Source organism: Papaver somniferum, chromosome 6, assembly GCF_003573695.1.
Source record: "Papaver somniferum cultivar HN1 chromosome 6, ASM357369v1, whole genome shotgun sequence".
NCBI classification, from domain to species: Eukaryota; Viridiplantae; Streptophyta; class Magnoliopsida; order Ranunculales; family Papaveraceae; genus Papaver; species Papaver somniferum.
Genome location: NC_039363.1, coordinates 139,268,616 through 139,282,250, shown reverse-complemented (window position 1 = coordinate 139,282,250; position 13,635 = coordinate 139,268,616). Strand labels below are relative to the sequence as shown.

Sequence of the window (13,635 nt, the reverse complement as noted above, 5' to 3'; positions counted from 1 at the left end):
GATCTCTGGATCAGGATTTGAAAATCCCTTCTTCTCCATAACTGCAACCCTTCGTTGTGTAGAAAATGAATCACATTATTCCCACTCAACAATGGATATTGTATGTGACATGGAAGATCAGGGTATCAGATTCATATAAACAAATGGAGCAATGTCAATTTTTTCCAGTTCATTTTAATTCGAAATAGTGGTTTTGATTACATCGTCATATCTTGCAAGGTAATACCACTATTTTAGGCATTTCCGTCAACACAAAATCATCTTCATTGAAATAAGTATATCTTGTTGGGTTATTAAAAAAACTCTGTCTAAACACAAAAAAAGAGTGATCTACCACATATAGATCTGAGAGGAAAGATGATTGAGTGATTGCTTCTTTCCCCTAACTCTCTAACGGACTCTTTCCTTTTTCGAGAGATTTCAATCAAGGAAAAAGTACATATGAATCCCCATAAATCCCTGGAAACCTAAACTTCCTATAAGGATATTTTAGGGGTGCTTAGAAAAATTCCTCACAAGTAACAAGGGTTTTTGAGGGACTTTGAGAGACTCCTCGGGACTTTACCACGACTAACAGAGATAATAAGAGACTCTTACAAACTTCCCCGCCATTAACAGGTGATTCTGAAACTCTCTTGAAATACATTACAATTCCTCCAAATCTCCCACGACTAACCCTTGCTAATCTGAAAAAGAAAAGAAGAAAAATTTAGACTCCTGGCTTAGTTGGGCAACACCAAATAAATTTGGTGCAGTAGTCTTTATCACAAAGAAATAAACAAAAATCAAGAAAATAATGGACACAATTTTTTAAGAACCCTATTATTGGGGCTTAGAAATGGTGGGTTTTTTTGGGGCTTGATGGAGTCATGAAATAACAACTCATAAAACCCCTTATCTATCTTTTTTTGTAATGTCTAATCTACCTTTAATTTGATTAGTGCTAATTAAATTTATAAAGCTAACTAATCAGTCTTAGTGAATCGATTAGACTAATCAAAACATTAATCTTTTGCGAATCAAAACTTGATTTTATTGAGTTTTGAAGAAGGAAAAATGGTGATTTTGGTGATTTTTTTGAAAAATTTTGAAGAAAAATGATGAAACCCTTCATCACAAAACTCAAGATAACCTTATAATCAACTCTCAACATCAAAATTTTATTAATTCAAATCCGTCAAAAATCTGAAAAAAATCTGAAATTTTCTGCTGTTACGGATGGGTAAATGTGTCGACCAGACCGAAATTAGATAAAACGGTTGGGATATTAGGAACTCCCAGCCGTGAACACATAAAACGAATGGGATTTTATGAACTTCTGGCCGTTATTATTCCCAATATAACCTGAGTCTGCATTACGGCTGGGTTTCAATAAATTTCACGTTCGTAATTAGATTTGAAAGTTGAGAAATTTGTTGATTCAACATGAATTGTTAATACGATTCAAAATTACTAATACATTCATTAACTAGACCACAATAAAACTCATTACATGCTTAATATATCCCCATTACAAAGTTGGTTTTAATAACATCCCTTTCGATGTATCAAGAAACCTTTGATGATGGTCATTTGAACTTCGAAGTTGAAATTATAACCTTTTCATTTTCTCCATTCCTTGTTAGCTTGAGATACGACTTCTTTATCAGTCTCACCTCTAAGTCTAAGTTTCTTGCACATACGAAGTAAAACCATATATTGTTCCACTTTTTTGCCTATGTTTGAGAATCGAAGATACAATTCACTCTCATCGCGGTTGTTAGTATTGCCTGTTTCATTACAAAAAATTTCAAAAATCTTTTTCCAATAATATTGACTTGGTACACCACCATTCCTTCGTTCTTCTCCCTTCTTTGGATAACATAGCACAAAATTTTGGCAAAGAGATAAGTCTTCGTCCAAAGTAAAGTCGGGTTTATCCTTTGAGTATATTACATTGAGTTTGTAGGAGTTTTAGTAGAGATTATTGATGTAGAAGGTGTGATTTTGTTTTGGAATGGGTGGTTATATGCAGGTGGAGTTATTTCAAGTTTAAATAAGTGGTTGAACAGCTAAAACCTTTTATAGATCAGTCTTCAAACGGATCTATTTTTTCAAAATTCAAAAAACTAGCTGATATAATGTGGTATTCAAAATTATAGGTATTTATGGCTAGGAAAACGCATGGTAGACCGAGCCGTAATTCTGTATAAACCTGCAGGGTTTGTGGTGTGTCAGATTCACGGCTAGATATATAGCCGCAACAAGGAGCCATTGTTTTTTTGGGGTTATCAGAGTGACATAATATAGGAAATCCCCACCGTATAAATATTTACGGCCAGGAACTTCAAATGTCGACCAAGCAGCAAATTTATGTCACAATCACGGTTAGGAGTTCTAACCGCAGAAAATATACATGGCGCGGAAATGTAGCCGTAACCAAGACTAATTTAATTTTTGAGTCTCCAGTGCAATACATGGCTAGGTATTTCCTGACCGTAACAAGGATACGGTTCGTTTTCCTAGCTGTATCCGTATAACGGCCGGGACTTTCCAACCGAAATTTTGTACAAGTTTATTTGACAAGAATTATATGCACTTTCGTCTAGGTTATGTGAAGGATCGACCTAGACGAAAGTGCAAAAAAAATTGGTTGTACTTGATTTTTTCCTCAGTTTTCTTAGATTAGACAAATGGAAAAACTAATATTCATTCATAAATACAAAGTTATAAAAATTCATCCATCCAAATCCATAACCAAACGACAAAAATAGTAAATAGACAAAGTCTTAGATAATAAAAGATCCATGAAGTAATATAATAAAAAGCGAGTAAATAATCATTCACTTTCACTTGATCCCTCCTCTGAAGTGCGCATAAACTCATCCAAATCGTCTTGTTGCTCAGGTTCCACAACTTGTTCTATAAATCTAGATTTTTTATCTCGACCGCTGCCACCTTGAATTGGAGTCTTTTTACCTACACCACGTCCACCTCGAGCACTTGTTCCAACACGGCTAACTTTTGCACTTATTCCAGCACAGCCACCTTTTGCACCTCGACCACCTCGACCTTTTTCACCTCGACCACCTCGACCTTCCTTAGATTGAACTTGGTCACGAGGGGGAGTGTCCGAGTCGTCGCTAGAAGAAGGAGACCTAGACCTTTTAGTTCTCCTTGGTCGTTCCGCTTCATCAGGATATAAACCTCATTTCTCAGGGATAATTATGCCTCTAACTCGATTCTGCATTAATCTTAGTTTATCTACCTTTAACTCCTCACCCAAATTAATCATACGGGTGATGTCATTGGCCACCCAATTAACTCGTTCGACCTATTTTTCATATCAAATGCACATACTCTAATTATTCATAGATAATTAAAAAAAAAACATATACAAACATAATTAGCAGTGTACGTACCACCATCTTCTCTCAATCATCTTCTTCATTCATTGATGCCTTTGATTTTGAAATCTCTTTCTCTGCATTCTTGAAATGTCTCTGCGCCTCCGGATCCAAATTTTTCACATAAGGATGAGCTCACTCTCGATACCATTCCATGTAATTCGCATCCGCTTCGGAAGTCCCATGAGAAGCTTCAAGAGTCTTCTACTTATTTGGTTTACTTCTTGGGAACGAGCATTCCAATGCTCGATCGGTGCATTTTCATGGTTCAATTTGAAATTTTTGTCCTTAAATTGGGAGGTGGTTATGCTCAGTTTAAAAGGAGTTTCTTCAGGTACAATTTTCTGGACAATACAGATTTGGCGGAGCGTTCTACGAGGATCTAAAATGACGAACCCAGTTGCATGAAACAAAGGTCCCGTATAGATCGCCACATCGGAAAATACTTTATCACCAACTTCGTCTTCTCCATCCTCATCAAGCTTCAAATATGGATCAAAGCCACATCTTCGATTGTCAAAGCATCCAACTTTTTCCTCATCTCCTTCATTTTCGTCTCTTTAGCCTTGTGTTGGGTCCCTCCAAAGGGGTATTTTCCTCCTGTAGGTTTTTCTAGAGGCCATTTTGTATCCCGAGTAGGCCTCAAGCTTTTAAAATGGTCATAAGCCCATGACTACGTCGAAAAAAAAGTTTATTGTTAATAAGACATGAGTACGTCAATATATAAAAGTAAAATAAATAAACATTCGTTATATTAAAAGAAAAAGATACCTGGATAAGAGAAACACATCCCGTAATTTGTGTGTCGTTCCATCTAGAAGCTTTGCAAAGACAGTCCAACACATCAACAAGGAGGGCGGTGGCCCATGAGTACCTAGGTACCTCATTAGTTTGCGGATCAAGACTGAGAGTCTTCAAACACTGCAAATAACAAGCATTTACCTTATTTCCTGAGAAATCGGGGAAAAAGACGGTCCCAAGAGCATGCAACAAGTAAGCTATAACCGTATGTTTAGCTCTTTCTGCGTCCATCACCACCAATCCACTCCTAGTCTTGGTATCAAAATCCCCAAACTTTTCCTTCAGACGAACCAAATTAATCTTCCTTGACATATTAACTGCTTCACTTATTTCGCCTGGTGCACTAAATTTCCTTTTAACTCTAGACGGTGCTCCATACCCTATCTCAAACTCTTCTTCCGCTTCATCTTTACCCCAGCCAAGAAAGTTCTTCGCCAAGGCACAAAGCTCATCAAAAGGCATAGAATTGTTGAAACCCTCAAACACATCCTTTCCTTGCAAAGCTATACCAGTGATTTTATTTGCGTCATCCGGAGTGATAGTCATCTCGCCGATTGGAAGGTGAAAAGTCCTTGTTTCGGGCCAAAATCTTTCTCTAAAAACCACAAACTGTCACAACATCATATGTATTCTACAAAGCCTCGATTCCATACCATAACCACGAAGATTTTACCAAAGCTATCACATCTGGATGCTCCTTGTCCAACGGCCAAAACCTCTTGTTGGTGCTTTAGTTTAGGGACCGCTTTATCCGGGAACTACAAAAAAAATTGGTTGTAAAATTAATAATCCATAACAAAATGAATATAACGTATATGTAATTTGATTTATTACCTTTGTGCCACAAACCCTAGCAGCCCATGAAGACGTGTAGCCAATCAAGACGGAACGATCTCTTGGCTCACCCCAAGGTCTCTCATTCCTCTTGAGAGGCAAAGGCTCCATAGCATCAATTACTTCTCTTGCCGTTGTCTTAGGTTTATACTTCTTCTTTCCATCCTTCTTGTCCTCCTCAACTACAGATTTACCTTTATCAATAGCAGTACCACTAGAAGTGCCAACTTCAGTTCCTCCGGTAACAACAAGTACACCTTCATTTCCACCACCACTAGAAGTGCCAACTTCAGTTACTCCAGTAACAACAACTTCAGTTCCTCCAGGAACTCCAACTCCAACTCCATGTCCCCCACCTTTATTTTCTCCAAAAATCACAACTCCACTTGCATTCCTTGCGTTTGCACCCAATGATTTTGCGTGACGAGGTTGTGGATTCGGGTCACTACGAGGTGTTACTTCTTGTGATCTTTTCTTCTTCTTTTCTTTTCCTTTGTTCAAAGACAAACAAGGCCAAAAACCAATAGTAGATAAGCAACAACGGCTGGGAAATTTTAACACAACCAAACCGTGACAATCAAAACGGCTAGAAAAATTGGATAGCCCAAGACGCAACAAACATAACGGATGGGAAGATTAGTAATCGATCTAGCCATAATAAAAACGGGTAGGAAACTCCAAGCCGTAATACGTAAACGGCTGGGAAACTAAATAAGCGATCCAGCCGAAACAAGGTTACGGACAGAAAGATCGAGACGTAAATATTACCGCTGAAAACAAATCGAACACAGGAGAATATACGTCTAGGAATAACCTAGCCGTATACAACTTGTTGCGGATTGGATTTCTCCATCTCGTACGCATCGACTATATTACGGCTGGGAGTTCTAAGATATCCCAACCGTAAATCATACAAACGGCTGGGAAATCTATCATATCCCAAACGTGTAACATATAAATGGCTGGGAAAACAAACAATCCCAACCATAAGACCTATTTACGGCTGGGAATACAAGAACTCTCAGTCGTAAGCAGTTTCAGAAACTGCTTTTTCAGACCTAAAATTTTCTAAACCAATAGAATAATCAACAAAACGCTTAGATAAAGAGTGGGTTTTGAAATTCATACCTTATTGCAGTCATATCAGGACTCGCGGTGGCTGGTGCATCTCCTTTATTCACTTCTTCTTGATCTTCAGTTTCATCTTCATTTGATGAAGTTGGTTTCTCTGCTTCAAAAGGAGGTTGATTCGACGAAGCTTGACCTAAATTTTCCTTAGGTTTCATGGTTTTATAGAATGAGTTTAATCGACGAAGAATTTTTTTTGGAATCGACGACTAATCGTTGAACAACGAAGAATGGAAGAAGAAAAGAAGAAGAAAGAAAACAGAAAGAAGAAGAAGAATAATGAGAAGAAATAAGTGAATGAGGGGGACGGTTTCTTTTCTCTGTTTTTATGATTTTCTATTTGTTTTTGTTTTTTTTTTTGATTAGATTAGGTAGTTAATGAGAGGGTAAAACGGAAATAAGTTAAAACTAATGAGGGTATTTGTGAACTTTTGCATAAATCTGATCTCCCCTGTACCATTTGGGTTCCACTTAGTATTTTAAGCCTCAAAATCTCTTTCTCCTACGGCCGCAATAATGGAGTTCTTTTTTAATGGCCTCCTGGTTGAACAACCAAGATAATATGTATCTTTCTATTAACTGGGATTACCAGTTTTTATAAGTTTAAGGGAGAGGAGCATCTCTGTCTCTGAACTGGCATCACAACAGGATAATGACATATCTTGGTATTAAATCATACAATTGGATTTAAGATCTTTATTTTCTCTTCTTTTTTTAGGTTTCATCTGAACACACGAACACGTAGTGTTTGGAATAATTAGTGTTCGGGTAACCCATTAAATCCTATAAAATGCTTACAGAATAAGGAATTATTCTATGCAATTATTAAAAGGGGCTCATTTTCATATGGGTTTTGGCAGAGGTTTTCAACATAGTTGCTAAACTTATTTATGATTTCCTAACACATCAACCTCTTATCTGTTCTTGAACTTTGTTTAAGCTTCAGTTCTCTATTAGCTCGTTTTCCATATGGTCAGCGGCAACAAATTAGACACCAACGTAGTTCACATATGGAACTTTAGATATTGAGGGGGAAAAAAGACTAAACTAAGAAAAATAAACAAGATGACGAACAGGACAAAAATAGGGAGATCGGAATCACGATCGTTGCAACAGCTTGCATTTGAGCTCAACATATATATAGTATACGAATTAAATAAAAGCAAGGTGTTTTCACATGGGTTATGCGAGAGACAAGGAATCGTATCAAACTAATTTCTTGATAACTTGTCGATTCTGACCAGATACCAACTGGAGAAGTTCTTCGCAGCAGTGGTGGTGGGGTGCTGAAAACACTGTTGATTTGGAGAGATGCGAAAGGAAATCAAATTCAAACATTTTGTGATTGATACGTTCTTTGAAATAGATATGGACGGATGGAACCTTCTCCGTCACGCTCTCTCCCTAGACTGGACACATCATACTGCTGGTTACAAGTGCGTCTCACATTTTCCATTTTTTATTGCCTCGTTTCCCATATGGCCGCAACGTACCACACGTCGACATAATAAACAAATGGAAAGTCACACATGAACTGGACTGAGTGGAACTGAAGTTTCCCAGTGTTAATTAGCTAATGAATTGTATAAATTTGGTGTCCCGATATGGTGGTGGTGGTGGCTCCATGAACTTCCGCTTTTGAATACCACACAACCCTGTAATGAAGAATCATTGGTCGGGACTCGGGAATCATGCGACTGATCCAATACTCTCTACTCTGAAGTCTGAAGTGAACTATATTTACCTTGAAGCTCCGATACGTCACTTGTACTGTAGACCTTTCTTCTTCTTCTTTTTTTCTTCTTCTTCAAATAACATCATAAATTAAATGTAGGCGCTAAAACAATTATTTCTTTGACTTTGCCAACACACTGAACGTGATAAATAAATGCACACCCATATCTATTTGCAATTGTTAAGAGTCATCTCTATAAAAAAAAACTCTAATTTCTGATTCTCTATATCTATAAACCCAGCTCATTGAATCTCTAATGTCGTCGAGTAGTTAGAGGGATGCATTTTCCTTTATAATATATAATATACAAACCCAGTTAATTCGTTGATTTTCTTCTCTGGTTATTAGACTAAGTTAAGCTACAAAGTTTGTCATTACGCACTTTCTTATAGTTTCTCTGCTTCATAATTCTTCTAAGGCGTCCATCCTTCCGGTCTATTTTGTCATGGTGGTGCCTCTAGAAGAAAGCTCCCAAGATTATGTGGTTTTAAACCCACATAACGGTGGAATTATAGATCTTTTACGATTATTACTTTTTCGTGATATCGAAAAGAGCAAGTTTGTGGATTGCCCAGAAGGAATTTATGATGCACATTTCAAACGTCGATGGCTAATATTTTTATCGATTATTGTTCAAAAGATTCTTAATTCTGTTAAAAAACCTCTAGCTTGGTTTGGAATGGCCCTTGAGATGTGGTTGAACCTATACTGCGATAATGGGAATTCACTTGGTCTTTTGATGAATATCCTGAAATGTTCGTAATCATTCTACTTATCTCATACTAGTTTATTTCATGTATAAAGTTCGTTTCCAGGGTATATGGATTAAGTTTAATGTAATATTTGTTGTTGTTTATGCTTTGCAGGGAAGGTGGTTATTCCAGACCCAAAATCTGCACGATACAGATCGAATACCGCATTTATGGATAACCGAATTCAGCTCGATAAGAATCTGATATACGGAGATAATAGGTATTATGCAGCCTTTTCAATTATGGCTGCTAAATTAGCATACGAGAATGCAGCTTTTGTTGAAGAAACAGTCAAAGATCACTGGAAGGTAATTTGCAAATGATTTCTAGTTAATCACTTATTAATAACGTAATTAGATAACAAAAACCTTCAATTTCTAGTCAAAGATCATAATCGCTAAATTAAGATCTAATCGAAAAAAGTTCTTGCAGATGGAATTCTTGGGGTTCTACGATTACTGGAATGGTTAGTTGTCTAACAACTTACAAACGTTGAACCTGTTTTGTACCCATCGAGCTATGAGATTATTGTTCATGAGAAAAAGATTATTTATCATCTAACGTTTATTGTGCAGAGTACCAAGAATTGGCCACTACACAGGCTTTCATGCTCCGTGACAAAAGATCTGATGACATAGATCTAACTGTGGTATCATTCAGAGGCACTGAAATGTTCGATTCAGATGCATGGAACACCGATTTTGATATATCATGGTACGAAATCCCTAATGTAGGCAGGGTCCACGGCGGTTTCATGAAAGCATTAGGATTACAAAAAGATCATGGATGGCCCAAGGAAATTCTCCACACTACTTCACGTCCTGAAGTCGCTTATTATAGTATTAGAGACAAGCTTAGAGAAATTCTTCGAGAGAATAAAAAAGCAAAATTCCTTGTGACCGGACATAGTTTAGGAGGAGCATTAGCCGCTCTTTTCCCTGTGATTCTAGCTTATCATGGAGAATCGGAACTGCTCCATAGTTTGGAGGGGGTTTACACATTTGGGCAGCCTAGGGTTGGTGATGATAAACTTGCAGAGTTCATGGAAACACAAATCCATATGCATAACGTGAAGCTTGTAAGATATGTCTATGGTCATGACATGGTTCCTCGGTTGCCATATGATGATAAGACTCTCATGTTTAAGCACTTCGGAACGTGTGTTTACTATGATAGATTCTACAAAGGAAAGGTAAAAACACACATACTTTCATCTATTTGTTTTTAGTTTATTTTTGTTAGATAAGACTAAACCGATAAGTGTTTTTGGCCATGTGAAATACAGATCGTTAAAGAAGAACCAAACAAGAATTACTTTGAGATGAAGTGGTTTATACCGAAGATAACGAATTCCTTTATGGAAATGGTTAGGAGCTTCCATCTTCGGCACAAGTATGGACATGAATACGACGAAGGTTGGTTCTTGCTAATGTTTAGAACAATTGGACTTGCAATTCCTGGAATTTCAGCACATATGCCTCAAGATTACGTTAACTGTACTCGAGTTGGATCTTTAGAAACATTACTGCCAGATGCCAGTGCTGGATCCCGACCGTCACAAATCATCAGCCTCGACTAGTGGTACTCATACTGAAACATCATCTTTCAAATTGAGGCAAAATTTACTACTAGTGTAAAATATTGCGATCGTTCTGCAATCATTTGTTGTATCTAACTCGGTGAATTTGTTATTTCATCTATTTTTGCGTGTTCAATAAGTGTTTTTATCTCAATATTACAGTTTTTATTGTAGCCAAAACTGTGGATTGTGCTTGCTTGTAGTGTTACCAATAAATAAATGCAGTTACAGAACTTCTTATTGTCCCCAATATACAGCCGGACCCCTCTTTGGTAGCTTCCATTTTTTTCTTTAAACAGCTCTGTAGCACCCATAAGCAGGGACTTAATCGTGAATTATTTAGGGGTTGGTTAGTAATGGATCACGGTAATAGATGTAGAAACCTGTTTTGAGGCGTACTAAATGACGATGGCATCTAGGGAATGTTTCCAAGGGGAGTCCTAGCTATAGTGATATTACTAGGTTACCCTTTAATTAGGTTAAATCACTTGAATACCCTTTAATTTCATTAAGAAATTAATCTAAAACTAATTGAATTACTTAAATATCCTTAACTAAATCAAAACAAATAAAAAAAAAACAGTTTTATTTTTTTTCGATGAAAATATTTTGATCACCGATTAAAATCAAAACTAGAGAAATTTGAGTATGAAATCCAAATTGTGATTGTTCTTAGATGCATATTAGAAGGTATTTGCAACAAACTCATCTTGTTTTTTACTGTTTTTGTTTAGTTTGATCGATTCAATTGGATTTAGAATATGAAAGTAGGGTTTACAGATGTTGGTTTCGACCCAAAATTATCAGTCGAACCTAGCCTTGTTCTTCGTTTTTACTTTCTTTTTTTTAGAAGATTAGTTCGGCTGATTTTGGAAAATATATTTTGAATCGAACATGGGCTGTTGTTTAGGAAAATATTAGGTTCGTCTGATTCAACTCTGGTTGGTTTTCGACCGAACTTTTGACTTGAATAGGTTTAGAGATTCATTGATGTTCGGCTAGTTTTGGTATTGCTAAATTGTGAGCCGAAAAATGAGTTGTAAGTCGCCCCTTAAACTACAAAGAATAAACTTAAGGTTCGGCTAACTATTAGACGCTTTCGAATGAGCCAAACCATAAAATTCAAATACTTGGGTTCGCCTTTAAATTTATAAGCGGAACGATTCTTCGCACATAAAGTTCAGCATTTAGTTTTCAGCCGAACCCAAAACAAATCTCCGAAAAAATCAAAAAATTTGATGAATTCAGCCTAAAGAAAGGAGACTAAACATCTTATAGAACCATACATGTATATTATCAGCATAAAGTTCCTCATTACCCATTTTGAATCACAAAATTCTCAGAGTTCTCATAAATCTCTAAAACCTAGGTTTTTTTTCCACTTCTTCTTCCTCTCAAAACCCCAAACTCTCTCACAAAAAACATATATTTTCTACTAATCACTTAACTTTAATCAATCTTTAACAACACTAATTAATCATAATCATTAATATCTAATTGTTATCATTAACACTAATTAAATAAGGGCATACTTGCCATTGTTAAAAATAAGTGGATAAGAGGTGATGGTCTTTTTTATCTAGTGATCTATTTTGTCACCATTTGGTACACCTAAAAAAAATCAATATACCTCAAAACAGGTTTCTACAAGTACTACCTATATGTTTCTTGGAGTTTTTCACCCATACATGTTTCTAGAACCGTCTTAGGCATAGGGCGGGATGGTTGACCGCCCTAGGCCCAATATATGAAGAGGCCCAAAATTCTTTTGTTCAGTAGTAAACTTAGGTTTGTTTACATAGTCAGTGAAGGATGAAATGCCAATTGGAGAACAAATTCTATATTCTTTGAGGAGGGCGTGCATCTTCTTTTATAATAATTTACTTAATGCTGGTTATTACAAAAATTAGAGCAGTTTGTAGCTTAATTGTAGTATTTTTTACATTAACGTTATTTGTTAAAAATTATGTATACTTGGCCTTCTATAAGTTCTGTTTGGGGTAATTTCCAGACATGATCGATGAGATGTTTTCTTGAGAAGCCTAAAACAAGACTAACCTTCAACTATCCAGACATATAATTTTTCCATCTTAAGTTATAATTACTTTAGAATTTTTTTAAGCTCCTATATTCTTTTTCTGGTTCAAATTAAGCTTCTATATCCATTCATAAGTGGGTTATCATATTAATTGTCATTTTTTCATTTATCATTTTTTTCCCGTTTTCACATAAAAAGAGGCCATTTTCTTAGTGTTCACTGAAAGCCTCTATAAGACTAGAGACGGCCCTGCATGTTTCCTCGAGAGTAAATTTTTGATGGGGGTATTATGCCGATAGGGGTATGGGGGACGAATAGAGAGGTGCCATTTGTCTTACTTGTTAACTGTTTCTAACCGAACTCAACTTCTCATCGTTCAAAGAAAGGACATTTTTGGTGTTCACCTCTGCTTCTCTTCCACCACCTCCATATTTCTCACCCAACTTTCATTACCACTTAACTCCTGCTAATCTATTTCCACGTCTGTATTCCACGATTCAAGTCCTGTTCATTGTGAGATCAAAAATCAGTCAACAGTATAATCATAAAGTGGGTTTGAAATGCAGTAGCACATTTTGAATCATAGTTTATTATGATCATCAAGTTTTAGGGTTTCGATTTGTGAAGTAGAAATATATTCGTTATGATTGACCGGGGGCCAATTTTCTAAAAATAAAAAAAATATGGATTTGATTCAAATTTGTTGAATTTCTAGGATTTTGGGTTGGATTCTGTAAACCCTTGAATGGGTTGAACGTGATTTGGGTCCCTGATTTAGATTCTGTAAAAGATACTATGATCTTTAGTAAACCCTTGATGGGGTTAAACATGATTTTTTGATCCTAGGTTCTGTAAAATACTATGATCAGTTAATGGAGAATTATGTTCCAATTTTTTGTTTTGTTTTTGGGAACAACTATAGAACGTGTTTTTGGTTTACAGTGCGAAGATCTCATCATCTTTTTCGGCTGGTGATTGGTGTTAGTAGATTCTCTGATAACTCAAGTAGTTCACCGGAGAAGAAATCTAAAATCCGAGAATGCCCTTTCTTTAAACAATGAGAAGTTGAGTTCTGTTAGAACAGTTGACAAGTAAGGCAGATGGCGCCTTCCTATTCGTCCCCCATACCCCCATCGACATAATGCCCCATCAAAAATTTACTCGTTTCCTCGATCAGTCAACACTACAATAAACACTCTCTGATTTATTTATTCTTTCATAAATTCCTTGCAAATTATAGCTTTTGTAATTCTATTTTCTTAAGCAAATCTAGCTAATTAAGTGAATTTCTTCACCTTCACACGCAAAAATGTTTTAGACCATGTTAAAGTTAGCTAGCTAGGATGCTAGTGATTACACAATCTTAACTTCTTAACCTGATA

General features: G+C 36.3%; 1 protein-coding gene across 1 annotated transcript; it reads left to right on the top strand.

The window, feature by feature from the left end:
- The first annotated feature begins 7,886 nt into the window (after window positions 1-7,886).
- On the top strand, window positions 7,887-10,467 carry LOC113289524. Its single transcript, XM_026538791.1, has 5 exons — window positions 7,887-8,639; window positions 8,751-8,944; window positions 9,069-9,102; window positions 9,212-9,828; window positions 9,922-10,467. Exons 1-5 carry the CDS (start codon window positions 8,330-8,332, stop codon window positions 10,213-10,215), a joined length of 1,449 nt encoding a protein of 482 aa, XP_026394576.1. The 5' UTR covers window positions 7,887-8,329; the 3' UTR covers window positions 10,216-10,467.
- The last annotated feature ends 3,168 nt before the right edge of the window (window positions 10,468-13,635 follow it).

Excerpts from the sequence above, each read along its gene's own strand:
- LOC113289524 (XM_026538791.1), top strand. The coding sequence starts at position 8,330 with ATGGTGGTGCCTCTAGAAGAAAGCTCCCAAGATTATGTGGTTTTAAAC. Across the intron at positions 8,945-9,068 it reads CAGTCAAAGATCACTGGAAG|ATGGAATTCTTGGGGTTCTA; the intron begins GTAATTTGCAAA and ends AAGTTCTTGCAG. Across the intron at positions 9,103-9,211 it reads GTTCTACGATTACTGGAATG|AGTACCAAGAATTGGCCACT; the intron begins GTTAGTTGTCTA and ends TTTATTGTGCAG.